Source organism: Aethina tumida, chromosome 3 (assembly GCF_024364675.1).
Source record: "Aethina tumida isolate Nest 87 chromosome 3, icAetTumi1.1, whole genome shotgun sequence".
NCBI lineage: Eukaryota > Metazoa > Arthropoda > Insecta > Coleoptera > Nitidulidae > Aethina > Aethina tumida.
This window is the reverse complement of record NC_065437.1, coordinates 35,953,022-35,975,841: the sequence shown is the minus strand read 5'-3', so window position 1 is coordinate 35,975,841 and position 22,820 is coordinate 35,953,022. Positions and strand designations below refer to the sequence as shown.

General features: G+C 30.6%; 6 protein-coding genes across 10 annotated transcripts in view; 4 read left to right on the top strand and 2 right to left on the bottom strand.

Annotated features, from left to right (window-relative positions):
• LOC109594840 (Kv channel-interacting protein 1) overlaps positions 1-4,280 on the top strand; it is a 60,350-nt gene extending 56,070 nt beyond the window's left edge. For all 3 annotated transcript variants that reach the window (XM_049964579.1, XM_049964578.1, XM_049964580.1), the window contains 2 exons: positions 1,620-1,832; positions 3,263-4,280. In XM_049964579.1, the coding sequence (XP_049820536.1) occupies positions 1,620-1,832; positions 3,263-3,373 (324 nt within the window). In that variant the 3' untranslated portion in view covers positions 3,374-4,280. The remainder of the gene's footprint in view (positions 1-1,619; positions 1,833-3,262) is intronic.
• Positions 4,281-7,960: 3,680 nt separating this feature from the next.
• On the top strand, positions 7,961-14,274 carry LOC109594875 (delta-1-pyrroline-5-carboxylate synthase). The gene is made up of 7 exons (XM_020010131.2): positions 7,961-8,196; positions 11,279-11,446; positions 11,825-11,968; positions 12,024-12,678; positions 12,738-13,237; positions 13,293-13,797; positions 13,853-14,274. Exons 1-7 carry the CDS (start codon positions 8,038-8,040, stop codon positions 14,113-14,115), a joined length of 2,394 nt encoding a protein of 797 aa, XP_019865690.1. The 5' UTR covers positions 7,961-8,037; the 3' UTR covers positions 14,116-14,274.
• Positions 14,275-14,333: 59 nt separating this feature from the next.
• On the top strand, positions 14,334-15,328 carry LOC126264892 (uncharacterized). The gene is made up of 4 exons (XM_049964584.1): positions 14,334-14,607; positions 14,658-14,807; positions 14,937-15,060; positions 15,116-15,328. The coding sequence occupies exons 1-4, from the start codon at positions 14,533-14,535 to the stop codon at positions 15,214-15,216; spliced, it is 450 nt and encodes a 149-aa protein (XP_049820541.1). The 5' UTR covers positions 14,334-14,532; the 3' UTR covers positions 15,217-15,328.
• Positions 15,329-15,501: 173 nt separating this feature from the next.
• Positions 15,502-16,984, bottom strand: LOC109594856 (protein farnesyltransferase/geranylgeranyltransferase type-1 subunit alpha). The gene is made up of 5 exons (XM_020010104.2): positions 16,662-16,984; positions 16,486-16,609; positions 16,206-16,436; positions 15,950-16,150; positions 15,502-15,890 (listed from the first exon to the last, which is right to left on the bottom strand). Exons 1-5 carry the CDS (start codon positions 16,798-16,800, stop codon positions 15,581-15,583), a joined length of 1,005 nt encoding a protein of 334 aa, XP_019865663.2. The 5' UTR covers positions 16,801-16,984; the 3' UTR covers positions 15,502-15,580.
• Positions 16,985-17,514: 530 nt separating this feature from the next.
• On the bottom strand, positions 17,515-19,757 carry LOC109594849 (multiple coagulation factor deficiency protein 2 homolog). Of its 2 annotated transcripts, XM_020010090.2 has the most exons (5): positions 19,538-19,744; positions 18,563-18,846; positions 18,359-18,507; positions 17,903-18,087; positions 17,547-17,769 (listed from the first exon to the last, which is right to left on the bottom strand). In XM_020010090.2, exons 1-4 carry the CDS (start codon positions 19,625-19,627, stop codon positions 17,906-17,908), a joined length of 705 nt encoding a protein of 234 aa, XP_019865649.1. In that variant the 5' UTR covers positions 19,628-19,744; the 3' UTR covers positions 17,547-17,769; positions 17,903-17,905. The 2 variants fall into 2 exon arrangements, with proteins under 2 accessions (XP_019865650.1, XP_019865649.1); XM_020010091.2 differs by lacking the exon at positions 17,903-18,087 and having other exon boundaries at positions 17,515-17,769; positions 19,538-19,757.
• Positions 19,708-22,621, top strand: LOC109594848 (integrator complex subunit 10). 2 transcript variants are annotated; one of them, XM_049964573.1, is made up of 11 exons: positions 19,708-19,729; positions 20,249-20,339; positions 20,390-20,457; positions 20,507-20,640; positions 20,694-20,809; positions 20,861-21,380; positions 21,434-21,610; positions 21,660-21,847; positions 21,902-22,222; positions 22,279-22,370; positions 22,426-22,621. In XM_049964573.1, exons 2-11 carry the CDS (start codon positions 20,295-20,297, stop codon positions 22,586-22,588), a joined length of 1,824 nt encoding a protein of 607 aa, XP_049820530.1. In that variant the 5' UTR covers positions 19,708-19,729; positions 20,249-20,294; the 3' UTR covers positions 22,589-22,621. The 2 variants fall into 2 exon arrangements, with proteins under 2 accessions (XP_049820530.1, XP_019865648.2); XM_020010089.2 differs by lacking the exon at positions 19,708-19,729 and having other exon boundaries at positions 20,176-20,339.
• Positions 22,622-22,820: the final 199 nt, after the last annotated feature.

Here is a 22,820-nt window from a genome sequence, read left to right as displayed (position 1 = left end):
TAATTAAATCAGCTGAGGGTGCGAGATAGAGACCTGTGAAATCCGTAACAACTACATCGGATTATTAATATCAGAGTATAAAAATTAATAATTCACAATAATAATAATTACTGTTAAAACTGGTCGCAGCGGACCACCCGAATTGGTTGTGGAACTAATTTACAAAAGGGACGCAGTAACAAAACAAACCGCAGAATTGTTTTCAATTGTGAATTTAATGGATTATTGCGAATAACAATTAAATATTCATATGCAAATTAGCGGTTCGGTCTAATCGTTTTACCCCCTCACCGTGTCCTACAGTTATTAATTAATTCATTAGTCGATGGTTTGAGTGAGTGAGGTCCGACTCACCACAATTATGATATTGTTTTACTTTTTAAACTAACCAATCCCCTTGAAAACTGGTTATGTATCCGATGTACCATTTTTGAAATAGAATTAACAAGATTTCCTCCAAATTTACACAATAGATCTCAAAGTGTTGAATTCATCCTATTTTTCGCGGTAAAAATGGATAATAAAAGGTTTTTAACGAGTTGCAATAATCTCTTTATAAACGAGCACGGATAAGTGAATTCTTCCGGGAATTCATCAATCAATAACACCGTCTGTCCATTGTCTAAAAGAGGAGCTGACAATCCATAAAAGCGCAATATAGCGTCGTATTTTAAAAAGCGTCTGGGTTTCGGTCGGTGTGTTTTATTGCTCGCAGGGCTACTCTGATAGTGACAACGGTTTCATAAAACTTGTAAATCTGAACTCGACTTAAGGTCCGTCACAGTATAAGTAAAATGTTATAAAAGAGTTTATGAGTTCATATTTTGTCGCAATCTGTTTGTTTGGAAAATTGAAAGTAAATAAATATTAAATTAGTATTGATAAACATAATTCCAACAAATTTTGTTATATTTTTATACTGTTCATGTCATTTATATTGTTTTATTAAACCGCTTTAAAATATATACTTAAAGTGATACAGGATTAAATACTGATACTCTGTCAAAAATGAAAAATTATCAGTAGAGCACATAAATAGCCATTATTTGTTCCAAACTTCCAAATGAGAGAGTAAATAAATGTAAAAAGTTTTCGAGATTATTAAAATATTTTAATAAATAGTAACAGTTTATTTTAAATATGTTGACATATGAAAACTTTGATGAAATTATATATATATATATATATATATATATATATATATATATATATACATATTAAATTACTCTGCGTTTAGGGCATAGTAAGATCTTTTGTTAACGTGTTTGTCAAAAATGATATTTCAAGCATTAATGAAAATGATGAAACCGGAACACATTTCTGATCTGACTGATATAGCTACTTTTACAAAGAATTACTTAATTATTTAAATTTAAAAAGTATAGATTATTTTTAAAGCCTTTATTACACACAAACTTACATAAAATTTAAATAAAAATCGTTTATTTTTGGACCTCAAAATGTTTGCTTTTAGACCTAAATAAATTAACTATGTAACTGTATAACTCAATGAGAGAACTTTATGTACATAAAAAACTCCCATTATTTTTTGAGCTTTAATGTAAACATTTTTAATTCGATAAACCCAATTCCTGAAACTCAGTCAATCAATATTTCAGGATTTCGTGCAGAATTTGTCGTTGTTGTCGAGGGGCTCGTTGGAGGAGAAACTCCGTTGGGCCTTCACCCTTTACGACATCAACGGCGACGGCTGCATCACCCGGGAAGAAATGACAGACATCGTAACGGCCATCTACGATTTGATGGGGAAACTAGCCGAACCCACCATCGAAGAGGACACAGTCAAGGAAAAGGTCGACAGGATATTCGAGGTATGTCTAACTTTTCATGTAGTATTTATTGGCAGTACAAGTAAAATGTGTTTTCACATAGGATGTAGTTCGCGAAAGTATTTGTAAGTTTACATAGAAAAATATGTCATAATGAAATCTTTAAAAAATATTCATGTCATGAAGATTTAATTTAAGAATACATAGAAGTTTTATGAAACAAAATGTTGGCGCAACAGTACATCTAATCCAATTAGAGATGATGGAATTAAAAAAGCTGCATTTCATTTGGCCTACATTCAGCAAAGCTTTTCCTACGAAAGATTTCATCAATTGTCTGCTTTGATTAATTGTGACGCTAGAAATTCCGGAACACAAATACAAATGTTCGTCCATTTTAAACGATTTCGTCATCTGAAGTTTTTAATGCCTGAAAAAAATTAATCATTACTTTGTATCATTAATTTTGAACCATTTTAGGTTGCGATTCCCAGACAATTTATTGTTAGTTTATCCACGTGAGTTTCGTACCATCAAAACATTTATAGTTTTTTGCGTTTTTCTTTTTCATTGAAAGTTTTGCGAAACGATAAACATTTACGAATAGGAACTAATGAAACAATTACCACTAGTTTTATCTTTCTTACGCTCTGTTTGGTTCAATAATAGGTTAAATTTCACGGTTTTATTTCAGTATTTGATACTCCGACAAACGTGTCATTTTATCTCTTCATTTTATATTTTTAGTCACCATAAATATTTCAAAACTTTAAAAGATCTGGAAAAGCGATTATTCAACGAATTCCTCTAGTTTAATGTGAACATTTAACGTGTCTTTTCTGATAACGTTAAGCATGACAAAGACATTTGACTGAAAATAGACATTTCACGAATACTATATTCGTTCGTCTGTTCTCTATCGTTTTTATTAAAGGCTCAATAATATTGTGTTATAAATCTGTGAATAAAAGGTTTGGAATAAACCGTGTGACATTCACAAAAAGTTTTTGAAACGATTCTCACACAAAAACGGGACGTAAATTCGGTCCGTAATGCATAGAGCAAACTGGCCTACAAAATGTATAATTTTAAAGACGGCTTTTCAAACTCAATTCCGTATTTGCCTTTCAAGCGAAATTTCCATCAACAATCGGGTTAATCTTGCCTTTGTGTGCCAACATATACACATATACACACATACCCTCGAATTTCCTGTGGGCTCACGTTTGATGGTGGCAACGGAACGGACAACGGAATAATAAAACTGCACTATCTCCCAGAATTTTAACATTTGATGATTACCTAACGAGGCACAAAAGGATGTCGAATTGGTTGCAGGTAATTGAAGCTCTAAAATCACCACTGGACAACAAATTCCACATCCAAAACTGTTTTAAAAGCAATTTGTTGCCGCTTTTATTTATTTTATTTATTTGAAAAACTCGTTTAACAGTACTAAATGATTTTTATAGAAGATGGACAGAAACAGGGATGGCGTGGTGACGCTGGACGAGTTTTTGGAATGTTGCAAACAAGACAGGGACATTTCTTCATCGATGACGGTCTTTGATTCGTCCATGTGACGGTCGCCCGTCGGCGTCCGCCCCCCGTCGCCGCCCAAATGGACATGAGACGAGGAGTTAGAGGATGCCGACGACGGGGACCGAAACCGCGACGACTCCCCCGCATAAAGAACAAATCTACAATCAAACCACATAAGGTCAAATCAAACGGCGATAAAATCACGGAAAGGTTCGTTAATACGTTGGACGCCGACACGTTTCGTACATTTCACGACTGTTTAAGAAATCGTTTCGATCGCAATTGAGATCTGATTGGTGTGATTGATGTTAGTGGTGAATGTTGTAGTAAAATGATGAGATTTCTTCGACTGGCGCGACAATTTACAGACACATTTCTGTATCATATTTGATTTAAGACTGCGAAAGCATCATGTGTGTAATCTTATTAGTTATGAAGCAATTTTACGGCGTATATTTAGTATTAAAGCGGATGTATGTTTTAATTACGCGAGAGAGTTTTAGTACTGTCATAATTCCGGAGAACGTTGAAAGATGGAAGTTTTATAAAATAAATTTTTACAACGCTTGCGTCGCTTTTGCTTGGCTCAATTTTAGTAATGCTCATAAAATTAGTATCGAACTAATTAGCTGGAAAATGCATAGTTTAATCAGTCATTTGGAAATTCTCGACAGTTCTACGAAGTGTGTTTGCCGAATGTTGTTGAAATTAAATTACCCAGCATTGGCCCAACTTCTCATGAGGAATATTGTGGCCGAAGTTTACGAAGGTTTAATTTCATAGGAACGTTTAACAGATACAGTAATTCAATTTTCAAGGAACAATGTTCGAGTTAAATTACTTCTTTTATTTGATTTAATTACTTTCGTAATGTATGGAAGAATTTTAATTAATATTAACAAAAAAAAATAACTATGGTCCGACGTTAATCATTTCATTTCATTAAATTTAAAACGCAAATAAATTAAAAAAATAACAAAAACTTATAATCTGATTAGTTATAAATCAATTTAATTCCATCTTTTCTAAAACTTGTACGAGAAAGTTTTAATTCTGGCAAAATCTCCGATAACACCAATTCAATTTCTGTTTGTGATCTGTTTTTCAGCATTCTAACTTGGTAATAATAATTTGGTTAATAAAAAATGAGCAACAAGAAAATTTACAATTTAATATGCCATTTAATAATTCTTAGCAGATTTGGAATGTGCAATTACCTAATTTTATTCATATTAAATTAACTTGAATAAGATGCAATTCTAAAAGAAACTTATTTAAAAACTGTTAAAACTTTACGTACAATTGTGGGAGTTGTTACTAAATAAAGTAACAATAGTTTTAATCATGTAAACTTTTTTTATTTAGTTTGTTATCAGAAATAATAAATTTTAAATGTTTTATGTATCACTCAGTAATAAAACAAAAATATTGTCTATTCGAGAAAGATTACTGCTTTGAAATTTATGCCAGGCTATATCCAAGAAAATGTACGGTTTAATCATCCATTTGGAAATTATTGATAGAACAACAAAGAGCTTACAAGATTTATTAATATGATGGCCATAAATTATAATATGGTTAACACAAATACTCGATTTAAAACAACAAAAGCTATTATTCGAACAATTTGTACAAAATGTTCCAAGGTGCAAAGTTGTGTTACGCATTTCACATTTCCGGGAATTACCATTGACATAATTAGTGGTGGCTAATTTCCAGGCAAATGCGCAGCTTAATTAACCACTGCACCAGGAAGCTCCCTATTTTCCTTAGAACGAATGAACAAATTACATAGGAAAATTGTTTAAATGTCCATCAAGTACGCGTTTATCTCGTATCTAAATGGAATCCACGCATATCTGCAAAAAAAGAGGTTTTATTACACTCTACAGAAAATGATCCAATTGAACAAATAGATAATGGGTATCTTGAGCTTCAAACGGTAATTCCAAAATTTAATTTAATTCTAGGAAATTTCACATTGTGATACTCATTACTGTGCTATAATTAAATTGTACTCGACATTAGAGCTATTTTAATATGTAACACTAACACTAAGTTCATCTTGAGGTATGAGCTGAAATAATTGAAATTATAGAGAAACTCGACGCATCCTAACTTAATCACAGCATGCATGTTCTAATTAACCGTAACAGTTCATTTCCAGTACAGTTTAAAGCAGAATTGGATACTTTTATATTAAGTTAGTCTGGATCAATACATAGAAGCAGTTTAAATTCAGACGATCAAAATGTTTAGCAGTTATTATATAAATATAATATTAACATTTTTGTTTTGAATTTAAAATTCTTCCATACTGCAGCTCTGAAAGAACTGGTTCATTATATAGAGAAGGCAAAGTGTAAATAAAATGTGATAATTAAATAATACTTTTTTAATACTAGATAATAAATATTTATAAACAATAAAAAATACAGTTCATATAAAAACATTCATGTGCTGTAAATAAAATTTACAAAATAGTTGTAAAACAATATAAGTAACGCCAATTGATTAAAAATATGACCAAATAAAATGTGTGTCGTTAAAAAATACTTGATAGAATGGTGCTTGTGTGAAATGTTCTGTCATTAGTTAGTCATTAATGTATGAATTTACATATTATGTGATGTATTTTTCGAAATAGTGGAAAAGGTGGATCTCTGAAAAACATATTTGTATAGTTCGGACCAAAAGAACTTTCAATATTTAATATTGTAATATCAAGATAATTCGCATATAATAATTACAATCTATATTCTGCTTAAAAGGAGTCACGTTAGTCTTTTAAAATAATCAGAATAAAGTGTTATTGCACTTGTTATAAAACTTCATGTTTACGTAATTTGTAATCTAAGAAAATTTTGTGATTATAAGCAGAGAATTAATTCTATAAAGAAATAAGTAGATTAATGATTGGGATGTGGGCAATTCAATTCACAGCTTATGACTACAAAATAAAACAGAAAATATTTTCTAACACCTATTACATTGCTCATTAATCTTTAACTCTGCGTAAATATGTTGTGTAGCAGAATCAGTTTAAATGTTAAATGTTATAAGTAAGACTGTTGTAATAAATTATGAATGTTAATTGTAAATTAGAACACTGTTTTGTATTTATCAAATATAAAATCAATGGCGTTTAATTTCCTGATTAAGTTCGGTTGTTGGGGTCAATAGTTGATAACAAGGCACAAAAGAAATTTACTTATATAATGGAACATGATGCGTTATCAAATATATCGCTCTACAGAAACTGTGTCGTCTACCTAAATAGTAACAACCTAGAGTTTTATATATATTTTTGATAAATTCGTCTTTTATTGTATCCGTGTATGTGTTAGCGGTTGAAATATTACGGTGACACTTTAGCGGGAAATACCATACGAACGCTGATTTCCATAACGGCGGAATATTTCAAAATGGATGTAATAAAAGTTGGAAAAACGCGGTGCTCCATCAAAGTCATATCACTGTGTCTCTTTAAAACATGTCTTTTTTGTGGAAATCAACAAAATAGATCTAACTGTTGACTAAATGGATCATTTCAATTTTATTTTCGCCAATTGGACCAATATTACTTACTTGATTTATTAGACGAGTCTGTTTTATCCTAATTTATTTATTTATTTATTTTTTTTTTTGTACTATTTTATATATTTAAAAATTCTCTTGTTTTTGTTGATATTCACAACATAAAAAATTGTTTAAGGTATATCCTGAGAAGTTTCTTATATAATGCCATTTCCAAATTTTAATTAGCATTGTTTAGAAAATTTGAAATTGTATAATCTTGTTGTTAGTTTAGTACCCTAATATAATTTTTATAAATTCATTGTTAAATATGTAACTACTGTAAGAATAGCATATATGTTATATGTTGAAAATTGTATATAATTGATATGTAATAAAGTTTTAATTTTATGTAGTTTTAATATGAATTGTCGACATACAGTTTAGTTTATCAAGGTAAGAAATTCTCACAATTTCATAATCTTATTTTGTTTATTCAATATTTATCAACTAAAAATAACAAACACGAGCGCGAATCTTACATATCTTTGAACTTTAATCATTAATTTATTATTAATAACAGACATATCATAAATTAGATGTATTTTTACATAAAATCTGATTTTAACTAAAGATGTAATAATATGTATACAATAATAACGTTCATATATATAATTATTGCAATAAGATTGTAATAAAAATATGTTAGTCTATCAGGATTAACACCCAACAAATATACCATCAGCAAATAATGATAATATATGAGGGGTAAACATTTTAATGCATTTGTGAAAATTAAGTGTCCCACATTTTTACCTTTTAAGAATGTCTCAGTCTAACAAACTAAACAATGTAAGTGTTTATTAGAACATGCTCTAAATAATTATAACATATTAAAAATCCACTCAACAGAATTTATTATTGTATTGATTCATCCGTGTTAGGAGATAAGAGACATAATGTTTACCGAAAGCAATACTATTAAGTAAACATCAATCCATCGGTTCGTAATCACGTGTGCCTTCACCAGTCAAAATGGGCATAGTCCGAAAATTTTCTCCAATCGTCTGCAGCCTGCTAATCAGCTGCGGAACGAAGGAGCTGGAGCTCAGAGTGATCGCCTTCCAAAATTCAGTACGGCGCGTTCCTCCGTGACCACAAAACAGTACATAGATAATAAAAGAATAAAATGTTAGGTCCTAAGTTGGTCAGGCATGGACGTCTGCTGTCCTACAATGGAGTCGGTTACTTTAGAATTCCGAGTCAAGTCGCCGCCCTTAGGCCAGCCGTTATGCCCGTCCGGCTTGCTTCAACTACACCTGGATTATGGCTTCCAAAAATGACACAAGTAAGTGGAGAAATTTTAGAAGCGGTTTTTACAAAAAATGTCAATTTGCTGTACGGAGCAAAGTGATTTTTACATTCGTTGTGCTTAAAAAACAATTGTCTCCATACTCTTTTATCAAGAACGATTCTATTTTACTGTTTTCTGTATATTTTAAATAATACAAAGTATTATTTAAAATATACATCAAAACTGTATGTTTAAAATAATTCTATAATATCAATTTAATCAGTTTTTAAAAAAGTATTTTCATATTTTCTATTCGATAAAATCCAAGTACAAATATTTATAGCAATTTCGAATAATTCAAAGGCCTAAAGACAAAACAAATTTCGTAAAAGAGTACAACAAATTCCTTCGTATACTGACGTCAAACTTTATTAAGTTTTTTTGTTGTAATCGCAGGTCACGACCCCCGGAACTCTTTTATCAACTCAACTTCAATAAGTCTAAAGTTTAATACAATTAACACAAAATCAACATTAAATTTATAAATACCTTATTCCCCATGATTTTTATTTTATTAACTAAAACATTTAAAATGCGATTTATTTAATATTCCATAATCTTTGGACCTGACCTGAGGTCTACTTTATCATATTGTGACTCGTGAAGTACATCTACCAGTTACGTCCAAAAAAATATATATGTAGAAATAATTAAATCAAACAGTTCGATAATTAAATTTATGACTTATTTACAAATCATTGCTTATTATAATTTCCAAAGAACCACCCAAGGAAATATTTATTTTGAACTTTACTATATTATCAGTCAATAACAAAGTGATTGAGGAAAGCCCGTGAAGTTATCAGCAGCATGTGTATTGCCAATACAAAAATAGGTAACAACATTATTGAGTAAATAATTAAAATAGTTCGGTATTGCAATGGTTCAAGGCCAAATGTCATACTAATCTCAGTGTTATTCCTTTATACTGAATGTAAACAGCTCGATATGTACTTTGGCAGATATTTTTATTCCCTGAGGTGCGTTAGAGAACTGTTTACATAACTATCAGCTGTGATAATGGCAATTTTATTTATCTGATTATTTTAGGTTCAGATCAATTCGTACATGGTTTTATCTAAATCACTCTATGAAGGAATGAAAAATAAAAAATAGACGTATGTCCCAATAGGAATTGATAGATTTTGGGATATAAGATTTTATTAGTAAAACGACAAATTAATACATAAGATATCATGTTTTGAACTAATATTAGAAATCACCAATACTTAGAAATCGTGATATTCAATGATTACTTGGAAAGATTTGTGAAAGAATTATGCCTAAAATAAATATGAAATACTAATAAAAACTAGTTTGGCATGCATAATTTTCCAAGTTTTATTTACCATATTTAGTCGTTTTATTGCAAACAAATATTAACAATATTATATTATATTTGAGTTAATTATTATTTAGTGAAACGTTTTAGTTTTTGACATGTTTGTGTTTCAGAATTCAAATATATCTTACATATCTTACACTGTATATGCTAAATGTGTAATTTCATTCACTTCATTCATGTCCACTTAAATATGTTACATTAATACATTAATTTATGGACAGTGTAAGATTTTCAATCCCCAAAACTAATTTTCGCCTCTGTAATTACTGATTCAATAGTTTGATAGATCCCTAATATACATTGCCCAATCAATATCCAATAATATTAAAAATATGAGTTGAATACAAGCTTCCTAATCTCATAAAGCAGATTTTATTATTTGTAAGTATACATATATAAATATTTCATAAATTGTATATTCAAACCGCATAGTTTCAAAAATAATTATATCAACTGATTTGTTCAAAAATAATATAACAATAAGTGACAGAGTCCAGTACATATTTGAGGTTTTTTTACTAGCACTTGTTTAATTAAACATTGTTCTCAATTTGCACTCTATTTATTATAGAAAAAATGCAAATATTCTGTGTGCTATACCTGGTACTGTATTGCACAAAATACTTAAAAAGTTAGTCCTAAAATTTAGAATAAATATACGGAAATACTTTATCATTGAAGGTCAAAATGTAGTTCACGAGCGATTTATTGTTTGTTTACAATTGTATTGAATATTTATATATATATATATATATACATGTTTGCCACGTGGAAGTCTGGACAAATAACGCATTAAACGCACTTTCAAGTTCATAAATAAAATTAATTTCGTATCTACTAATTGAAAAATTATATAATTCCTACTAAAATTGCAATAAATTGCAAATTACATATAAAAATAAAATATTACTTGATATTGAAAGCAACAAAATGAATCCAAACGCAATAGTAAAATACTTATATAAGTTATTATTTATCTGATTTTGGAGTATATCTCTTCATAGTTCTCTCAGAACATGAAAAGAAAGAAAGAACACAAAAAGTTTAAATTTGGCCCGTAATTGTTCAGATAATTTTTTAAATGTTTTATGTGCTTGTGGATTTGAACTTCATTAGTAAATAAGCTGTTTCGGGAGCTCTTCTGTGGTTTCCTATAAAATATCAAAAAACATTCAGCAAATGTACTTTTAATAACTTTTTAAAAATTAATTTTTATTATCCTATTGATTAATCAAATCAAAGTTCTGTTAGCTTATAGTAGTGTCACGTTTACCAAGTTACGAAAATCGCATAAAATACAGAACTGCCTCATTTGAGTTGCCGCCAATAGTTTTGTCCTGATAACATTAAGTTATATTAATATAATGATATTTATTTATTTTATTTCTTTCTTATAACCAAATAAATTACCTCTAATCAGTGGATAACAAACAATTTTATTTTTGTAAAGTATAAATTAGTTTAATTTAGTTTAAATATAAAATTATGATGCCAGTAGGCGCTTTACACGGGATGACTTTTACCATTAGCAACACTCCTCGAATAAGTTTACGATTCAATTGCACAAAGCTCTCCAAGGTTGCCTCGTGCGTATCACCTGTTACAATAATTTTCTATTATTGTTCTGGTACTACCAGACGAGACAGCAGTACTTCAAAAACCACAATCATGTCGACGTCCATGCTTGAAGATAATTTAATACGCGTTAGTTCACTGCCCAAATTATTGCAGGCGAATTTCGAGAAGAAATCTTTGCAAGATAGAAAGACTACTACGTTTACGGACAGAAGCCAATTGAAATATGCAAGAAGACTTGTTGTCAAACTTGGAAGTGCTGTCATCACTAGGGAGGATGAACATGGTTTGGCTCTTGGAAGACTGGCATCAATCGTCGAACAAGTAAGTTATCCCTATTTTATAATGATTTGCGTCATAATCATAATTAATTATAAAGAATATTCTCAAATTACAAATTCAAATTTATATTTTATCCGTTTTCCTTCCTAATTAATTGTCATGTTCATTTAATTATATCTCTCACTTCAATTGAAAACAAAATTATTCATATATTTGTAATATACATAATTAATAATGTTCAATTCGCTAATTTCAATACAAATTAAAAGTAAATTAATTATTCATTATTGGAAAACCCGTCGATAGTCATAAAAATATAAAACGCAATATATTATTAAACAGGCTACATGAACGTGCATATAAACAATATTTATTATTTTATAATCTATATAAACAAATATTAAATTATTTCTCCCTTAGGTTGCTGAATGTCAAAATGAAGGTAGAGAATGCATCATGGTGACAAGTGGTGCCGTAGCATTTGGAAAACAAAAGTTAACCCAGGAACTGCTCATGTCACTCTCTATGAGAGAAACTCTCTCCCCCACAGATCACACGAGAGAAGTACTCATTAATATTGATTAATTATAATAGCAGTTACAAAAATAATCACTTTTAGGATATACCTACACTTTTAGAACCCAGGGCAGCTGCCGCTGTAGGACAATCCGGTCTTATGTCTTTGTATGACGCCATGTTTGCCCAATATGGTGTCAAAATTGCTCAAGTATTGGTGACTAAACCCGATTTTTACAACGAAGAAACCCGTAGAAATTTGATCAGCACCTTATCCGAGTTGATAAGCCTGAACATTGTACCGATTATTAACACCAACGATGCCGTGTCACCACCATTCCAAGTTGATGAACCAATTGGAGGAAAAGGAGGCAAGAAAGGAATCAGCCTTAAAGACAATGATAGTTTAGCCGCTATGTTAGCTGCTGAAGTTCAATCCGATCTTCTGATCCTTATGTCTGATGTCGACGGTATTTATAACAAGCCTCCATGGGAACAAGGTGCCAGATTCATCCATACATTCACGTCAGATTTAAGACACACCATCGAGTATGGTAAGAAATCTAAGGTCGGCACAGGGGGAATGGATTCAAAGGTGAATGCAGCAACGTGGGCTTTGGATCGTGGAGTGTCTGTAGTTATTTGCAACGGTATGCAAGAGAAAGCAATCAAAACTATAATGTCTGGCCGTAAGGTTGGTACGTTCTTCACTGACTCCAACACTGGAGCTCCACCAACTGAAGTCGTTGCAGAAAACGGTACGTTAAAATTGATAATTCACCAACATTTTCTAACTTCTAACTAATATATTTATCAGCTCGTTCCGGTGGTCGTATTCTTCAAACTCTTACACCCGAACAACGTGCATCATGCGTTCACACCTTGGCAGATCTCTTGGTTTCTAAACAATCAGATATCCTAGATGCCAATGCCAAGGATCTTGCTGAAGCTACCAAATCAGGCCTAGCTAAACCTCTACTTTCCAGGTTGTCTCTCACACCCGCTAAGCTAAAAAACCTTGCTGTAGGTCTCAAGCAAATTGCTGATGACAGTCACAACAACGTAGGCAGGGTTTTGAGAAGAACAAAGCTAGCTGAAGGATTGGAACTGACTCAAATAACTGTGCCAATTGGTGTACTTTTGGTTATATTTGAATCTAGACCTGACTCACTCCCACAGGTAGCAGCTCTGGCTATTGCCTCAGGAAACGGTCTTCTTCTTAAGGGAGGTAAAGAAGCAGCCCATAGTAACAGAGCTCTTATGGAATTGGTAAAGGAAGCTTTGGCTACTGTCGGTGCTCAAAATGCTATCTCACTAGTAAGTAATAGAGTAATTCTACATATTTTACGTATTATAAAAAATATTTTTTTAGGTTTCCACTCGTGAAGAAATTGGTGACTTGCTCTCAATGGAACAACACATCGATCTCATCATCCCACGTGGTTCAAGTGATCTGGTACGCAGCATCCAATCCCAAAGTCAGCACATTCCAGTAATGGGCCATGCTGAAGGTATTTGTCATACATACATCGACAAAGATGCAGACCTTCAGAAGGCACTAAAGATTATCCGTGACGGCAAATGCGATTATCCAGCTGCCTGCAATGCCATGGAAACATTATTGATACATCAAAGTTTGATGGAAGGTGATTTCTTCTCAGATGTTTGCAACATGCTGAAGAAAGAAGGTGTTAGAATCAATGCTGGACCTAAATTAAACGAAATGTTGACTTTCGGACCACCATTAGCTAAGACGATGAAACATGAGTATGGTGCTTTAGAGTGCTGTATTGAAGTAGTCAAGGACACCGATGAAGCCATCGATCACATTCATGCATTTGGAAGTGGTCACACCGACGTTATTGTAACAGAAAATCGTATGTTTACAAATATTTGTACTGAAATATTAAATTATTAACCATTATTCTTTAGGTGAGGAAGCTAGGAACTTCCAACGTAAGGTTGACAGTGCATGCGTCTTCCACAACGCCAGTTCCAGATTTGCTGATGGTTTCCGTTTCGGTCTTGGTGCCGAAGTTGGCATCAGTACTGCTAGGATACACGCCCGTGGACCCGTTGGTGTAGAGGGCCTTTTGACCACTAAATGGGTACTCAATGGTACCGATCATGCTGCTGCCGATTTTGCTGAAGGAGGAGGTCGTACTTGGTTGCATGAATCCTTGCCCCTCAATTAATTTTAGCTAAATTATATATTTATATGTTGTATTATAACAATTTAATTGTGAGTTTTTTCTCTTTCTCTCTGATACGATTAATGTACATTTGTATATAATATAATGTTATTAATTAAGTTTTGCATTTAAGTTTTATATATTTAAATAAAATATAAACGTTTCTCAGAGCTTAAATTATTTTAATGGAAATATTCCATTAATTTTCCAAACTTTGATAATCAGTGAATAATATACTGCGTGAACCTTTTACAAAAGTTTTTCGCGCATTTTTCATTACATCGATACACTTTCCTGCGGGCGCTCCTGATCCTTGGCGTAGTGGCGTCTGGATGTCGGGCGTCTGAATGCCGCGCTCCCCATACGAAATTTCCCGTCTGGCATTCTAGTTTGGATGCATCTCATCGCAAGTCGTCCAAGATGACTGTGGCTAGAATAACCGATAGACTCTGTACTGTCAAAGTTGGTTGGTTTATTGTGATGTTTGTTAATTTTGTAAGTATAAAAATAGTTAATTATTACAATACAAAATAAATTAATTTTAGGTCTTCGGAGTTTCTGGTGTGTTTATATGTAGTTATAAATTAAATACGATAAAGGATGAAGATGTCAAGATTAACTTCTTTAAATTGTCCATGTTTTTTGCTGTTTCGAATCTATTGTTAAGTGTACTTTTACTGGTTTCGATATTGAAGGTGAGTCGGGGTATTAATTTTTAAGTTTATGATATTGTACTTGTATTGCCCTTACTACCTAACAAAATTAACATTAAATCATTAAATGTTGTAACAACAAAATAATAATGAGTTCATTTTCCTTTTTAGAATAGCCAAAGATATGCTTTTTTGTATGCTGTTCTATGTTTCCTAAGCCTTTTTGCAGCTACATTCCACATTGAGAGCAATACTAATAGAAATACAACGTTCCTAATTCTGTTTACAGTGTTTGGTAGGTTATTTTAGTTAATTGAAACGCTATAACAATAATAATTGTTTTTATACAGCTTTACTTTGTTTCGGATGGTTTTGTGTACACGGAGCTTATCAAATCATTCGAAAGGAAAAAGAGCATGAAGATGAATGTAATAATGGAATAGCAGTTTAGTTAACACATTTTAAATATATACTCATAGAATGTGATCGTCATGTATTTATAAGATTCATCAATAAAACTTGTTTATGTACATCTCAACTTTATTTTTTATATTATTTATTTATTCAAAGAGATTATTAAGTTCAAAAAATAGTTTATTATTACATTTCAAGTGTTATGATGTTATTTCATAAAAGAATTTAAAAATAAGCAAAGACAAAATTTTAAAATTGATTATTTGTATTATGCTTGTTATTAGTTTTTAACAAGTTATGAAATAAAAATAAAAAGCCTACATACATAAAAGGTTTATTTCAAACCTAAAGCTTATGAAATATTCATTTACAACACAAAACATTTTGCATACAAATTACAATTATGAAGTTGAAGAAGCAGCCTCTCCAGCATTTGATTCTTCCTTGTGTATTTTCTGCATGGTTTCTGCCATGTGTTGCCAATATTTAGCTCTAATTTTATCATACTTTTGTTCAAGATCACTGCACAATTTCAATGCCCTTTCAAGAGTGTAAACAGAATCACCACCACCTTGCTGGACTTGTTCATAACACATATCAACAATTAATGACAAAAGGAAGGGTGAATGGTTGTTGGCAGCATAAAGTTCTTCACAAAATGTGGTAACAGTCTTGTTTTTACTAAGTCCCTCCTTATCATGAAGTAATAAACTACAATAAAGTTATTTATTATTTATAAACAAGAAAATAAAACTTAAATATAAATTTACCCTCTTAAATAATTCCAAGCACTTTCATTTTCTACTACTTCCTTTATTCTTTCAAGAGTGTATTTTATTTCAGAATCCAAAACTTCCTGTGTGAAACCTGTAGTGTTGTTTATAACAAAATATCTTTGATTCCAAGCAGAATTGTTACGTACATCTTCATTTAAAAGACTGTCCACGTATTCCAATTCATTATCAAAGAGACTAAAAATTTAAATGTATGAAATATTTAGTAATACAATAATTTTACAGTACTCACTTGAAATGTCTCATGTACCACTGTCTATGTTGCCAAGCATGATAGTTCTTTGCATCTTTACTTAATACTTTGGCAGTGAAATAGTTTTCTTTTGATGGATCATTAAGCCATTCAACAAGAAGTCTTCTGTGATGCCATATTTGATAATTCTTGGACTTTTTTAATATAAATTTGTCAATATAGTTCAATTCTTCATGAAGATCTTTTTTTAATTCTTGTAAAATATCCCTCCTAAAAACAAAATTTAAACTATGAACCAAAACAGAATATTATACAGTACCTATACTGCCACACAGTATAATTTGCTGGATTTTCATTGGCAACTACTGTGGTTAATTCTAGTGCCCTTTCGGATTTCTCTCCGGTTTTCAACAAGGCACGTAAATAGTTATGTGCGTCTTCAACTAAAAAATTATACTGATATTAACTGGGTGTCTGTAGCTAAACTTCACTTACATTTTTCTGTATAATGAATTGCGACAATCTGATCTTCATCATCTTGTTTGATGGGCACAACATCTTTCCATTCTGTTCGATCCTTGAACAAAACATAGCCGGAATCATTTTCTTCTTCACTACTACTTAGATCACTCATTTTTGCTTTCGACCAGCCTAACCTAACTTGTTTGATTAGTCGATAAAACGACGCATGTGCAGTAAATAATCCCGTATATTTAAATATTTCTGCAAAATTTACTCTAATAATGAATCATCGTTAATATTTGATAACTAAAAGGTATAAGATAATAGTGCACTCAATTGTTGATATTTAGGTGGATACAAGGAATGCTTCATGCGCATGCGCCTTAATTCAAATTAGCAACATTAACATTAATATCATGTTATTTTTGATGATTGCTGCCGCGTGAAACAAAATATTCTTTACTTTATTTATATTGCATATTTTATCAACCGGTAGGTTTAATTAATATTTCAATTTTAATTTTTTAATAATAGTAAATTATTAATTCATTCATTTAATAACATGCTTCAACTAAAATTATAATGATAACATTATTTTTATAAATTTAATTTTCTATAATTGAATTGAAAAATCTAAAAAATGTGTGTGTTAACTCAAATATTTATTTATTATTAATTTTAAAAGACTTTTAATAAATAAAAAAAAGAGAAAAATTGTGTATTCATACACATATATTTTTAAATATTATCCAATTTTATTTTAATATATTTACGCTTTATTGTAGTTTTTTTTTCTAGATTATGTTTTAATACAAATCTTTTTTAATTTATGTAACTGGATTAGTGAATTGGTGAAGTAATTTAAATATTAATAAAAGACAATGTATAAATGTAAAAATATTGTTTACTAGAAACAGTTCAATATATACAAATTAAACAACAATTACACAACCCAAAAGTAAAAAATTATTTACAAATTTTATTCTACTACTTTAGCTCCCCGTGGTTGACTGGGTGCTTATTTTATATTCCGTATAATCAATAAATCCATCGGAATTTTTATCCATCAATTTTAATATATCGTCGACCATATTCTGGAGATTTTCGTCGGATAGGATTTCTTTGGTTGTACCGCTTGGACCTAAAACATGTTTATTTGTTTAAATTTTTTCCAAGCTACCCACTAAAATATCCCAACCACCCAAGTACAAAGTATTTACAATTTTACAGAATAAGCTTATTACAATTACTGTTTACAATGACATGAAACCTACTGTTTACGATGTGGGCTTCTGTTGACCAGCAGCCGCCTTTTGTTGCGCTCTAATAAATTCGGGATAATCGATGAAACCATCTTGATTTGCGTCGTCCACGTTCAAGATTGGATCAATCAAGTTGGTCAGTTCTTCGTCCCGGAAGACTTTTTCTTCAACGCCAGAAGCTTTATCCTTGCCTTGTTCTATAGAGAAAGACACACAACAAGCACATATAAATATACCCTCTACCATAACTTATGCAGACAATTTATACTGAGTCACTAGTTTAGACATAACCATTTATCACATTATTTTAATTATCAACATGTTTATCTATATCAATTCAAATGTTTAAAATTATTTAGTTTAGTGATTGTGTGATTAGATCCATCTTTTTACATTAAGTGGACAAGAACATATACATACATTCTTCTCAAGCAAAAACATCACCAATTAAATAATTTATGTGCTTACCATGCCAGTGAATGAGAGATTTTATCAGTTCACATCCGTCCAATTTATTGTTATTATCTGCATCGTGCATTTTGAAATAGTGGAATTGCAATTCTTGTTCAGTCATCTTGCTTGTGTCGATTGGCACGTCAAAATGCTCAGCTATGTGCCTAAAAGAGTCAAGACATTAAAAATTAATCAGTAAAAACAAAATAAATTTTTTACTCTTTTTCGTGTGCGAGATTGGCAGTATTCAAGATCTGTTGCTGTCCATGATGCCCGTGGCCGTGCGGTACTTGTTGGACAGGAACTTGCTGTACAGGTACTTGTTGCACTGGTACTTGTTGAACTGGTACCTGCTGTTGTACAGGCACATGCTGCTGAACAGGAACCTGTTGCACAGGCACCTGTTGATATTGTTGTTGGGGTACTTGTTGGTACTGTTGTTGATGAACTTGTTGGTACTGCTGTTGTGGTTGCTGATATACTTGTTGTTGTTGTGGTTGTCTCTAAAGATTTATTTAATGTAGTAATTTTTATTTTCGAACATAAATCATAACTAGAAATGAAGGTATAACAGTTCAACCAAGTTAGTTATTGAGTTGAGTTATATTAGGCCACTTTAAAAATTATCTATGTTGAAAACTATTCATAACTAAAAATATAATATATTTTTCATAAATTATCACCAAATCTAGTGAAGATTAATACAAATATTATGGTATACAGGTAGTTTGTAAACTTTTCTTTGACAACTATCAAAAGAGTAATTTCAAGTATATTATAATACATGTAATACACGTAACATATGTTACAGTTTCCAGAAGCTTAAAAAATACTAACTCCCAATCCACATTATCTATTTAGATTTTTTAGTTTTATACAGAATAGATTAAGGTAAAAATATCTAATTTTAGGTACAATTTTCAACATATATATAACACTTCAATTAGATATTTCTTAGTAGTATAGATAATTTGTTTAATACTATTATTTTTTTTAATTACAAAATATTTTGTTTGACATAGTTACAAAAAAGTTAATAATATGCAATAAAAAATCCCCTCCACTACCATCAATATTAGAAAATGTATATGAACATTTAGCATGTTCAAAAATGTTTTATAAAATATACATAATTACACAATTTTATTTTAAAAATTTAAAAAAACAAATATTTTCCATATGTTTAATACTTACGTATTGCTGTGGAGGAACTCCGGGTGCTACTCGTTGTGATATTACATGATTAACTGACAAAATCAAACATAAACAAATTAATATCTTCATTTTAATTCAGCACTTATAAATCCGATCTGTATTTAAAGTTATACTTAAAAGTGAAACATAAAAATCCCGAATGAAACTAACACGAAACTCGTAAACTTACACGTAAGTACACAATAACGGCGATTACAGTGTATTCTATTTTTCTGGTTGACCTTGACAAATGAAATAAACCAGTGAAGACATTGTTAAAACTCATTCGTTTTATAAGTTTAAAATGTATTTTTATTTATATCCTCGTCTATATAATTTATATTTTGCATTCTTTATTAAGTTTATTTTAATATCAACCGTTTTAAGTCGACTTGTAATCGCAGAATTCATGCAACATTGCCTAATTTCTTTCTTACATTCGTTTATATTTTTAAAAACATAAGTAAAATATAAAATCACTAAGCTAAATAATAAAATAAACACAATTTATGATTTAAATTTGAATGAAATCAATTTAAAATATCATATTGGATATTGACCTTGTTTTTATAAATAAAATCTGGCACCACCGCTTTGTTGCATGTTTCGGCAAAACTTCTAATAAACATAACCTAAACACCAAAACAAAAAATATTTATAAATATTAATAATGGAGGTTGATTTGACTGACGAAGAATATGTTGTACAAAGAGCCAAGGAAGCGTTTTTAACAAGCCCACTTCAGGCTAAAGCATGGATGATAACAGCAAAAACTTTATATCCTGATAATTTCGGTGTACAGGTAATTAAGACATTTAGTGTTTGTAGACTTTTTAACAAAATATCAATTAGTTTGAAGCATATTTTATTGAGAAGAGTGCTGGGCATGTTAAGGAAGCAGCTAGATGTTTCAGTGAACTGTAAGTACTATAATTGCCAGTAAACTCAAAATTAATTTATCATTCATAGGATTTCAAAATTTCAACAACAGGCAGAATTACTTAAAGAAATTGAAAAGGTTACAGTGGCATTGAGAGCAGAAAGTGATTCAAATGATCAAGAAAAACAATTTTTGTGTGAGATGTTCAGACACATATCTTCTGGTATGACATTAAAAATTTAGGTATCACTATAAATTATTTAAAATGTATTATAGATGTGCAACATAAACTTTTGTTATGTACTGCTGACAACTGTGAAGATACCATGGAACATTGCAGACTGCTATTACTGCTCTTACAAAGATTTCCTACTGCAATAGCCAGCAATGGGGTATGTATATTAAAAATTTTATTTATAATTGATTAATATATAACCTTTCAGCCTAGACTAGTCGAAACATTAATAAGTGCTGAAAAACACAGTGAAGATGGACATATTCCTATAAATTCATATAGAAAATTGTTAGTTGCAGAATTGTTGCCTTTACTTGCACATGATAACAATAAAGTTGAGCTGTCTCCAAAACTCCTTTATAAATTGTTAAATAAATCTATAGAGTTCTATATATGTTACTTGGGATTGTCTGCAAGTGGACAAGAAGCTGAACTCAAAATGGATGATCCATGGAAGAAGCTTTTCCACATTCTTGAGTTTATTGGGAAACAACTGAATTGGGATCCATTCTTGACAAATTTTAAAAATAATTGGTCCAAAGAAGGCTACTGGCAAATATTGATGAATTATTATCAAAGCAAACAATCAAATTCAGATGATCGGCAACTTATCTTTTGCCTGTGTGTATTTTTTATGCATTGTTTATATGAATATAAAAACTGTTTAACACCAGAATCCAGTCCTGGCCAAATACCTACTTCCTTTGTATTAGTTGAAGCTTTTACAGGTACCCAATTTTTAATATATGACAATTTATTCTTATGGAATTATTTATTTTAGATAAGAACTTGCCTTTGCCTGTAACTGAAACAAAAGCGAAAAAACGTAAAAGTGACAATGACTATTTATTTCCCCATATATCTGTTGAAAAATCTGATTTTAAAAATATGCCAAGTAATTTTATGATTTGTGTTAATTGTTGGGACCTGATAAATTCATCTGAGATGTTACAAAGAGGTAATTCTTAACATTTAATTTACTATAGTTTAAAATATTTTGGTTTCAGAATTTGCCAAATTAACAAGCTTTCTAAAATTGGATAAGTGGATGGCTAATTTTATGATTGACTACAGCATTTACAAGGAAAGATATGAAGAAGCACTTATTTTTCTACATAAAGTGGTAGAACCATCAATTCAGCTTAGTAAATTTATCAGGATAGCAAGCATATTTTTCAATAATAAAAATTACCCAGTAAATTCTTAATATCTATAGCTGGATTAATTTTAATGAATTTTATAATTTTAGGCCTGCTTTGAAGCCATTAATTCATCAATGCCTCTGTTGCCATCAAACAATTCTGGTTCTTTTAGCAACTTGTTGATTGTGGGAGGAAATCAAAGACATCTTCACTATTTGCCCATTACTAGATTTTCAGTTCTTCAATATTTAGTGAAGATTCTTTTGAGATGTATTTTGAATAATTTGGAGAAAAATAATTATAGTGAATTAGCAATAGGAAACATTTTCACTTTGGTTCAATTAGATTGGCCCCAAGAAGAGGATGTTGTTCCTCCCTTAATTGAACATATTAAACAACATGGTTCTTTTCATTATCCACTATTCCAGGTATTATATTTTATACCTTTTAAAATAAAATTATTCAGCATTACTATATTTTTTAGAATTATTTGATAAATGTAGATGTACTGGAAGAATTGACGTATCTTTGGACACAAGGAGGCCAAATACAATTAGATATTTTACCACATTTAGGGCAAGTAACCAGTAGTAGTAAATTGCAGCATTTTTATAATGATATATAATTTTAGGAGCCAAAGACGAATTGGAACAAGGGGGGCAGATAAAGGGGTCAAAGAAGAAATAAAACAATGCATCAAACGACAAATCGCACGGAGTAATGAAAATTTAGATATATTATTAGAGAATTTCATTACCTTGGAGCGCAATCATATTAAACCTTGTTTACTTTAATACAATTTTGCAAATAAAAATTTTTCTTAAATATTTGTAGTCATGTTTGTTTCACCTTTCTTTTATATGTAATCGAGGTTGTGTACTTTAATACAATTTTGTAAATTAAAAGTTTTTCTTAAATATTTGTAGTCATGTTTGTTTCATCTTTGTCTTATATGTAATATTGGTTGTGTATTTTAATACAATTTTGCAAATAAAAGTTTTCCTTAAATATTTGTTGTCATGTTTG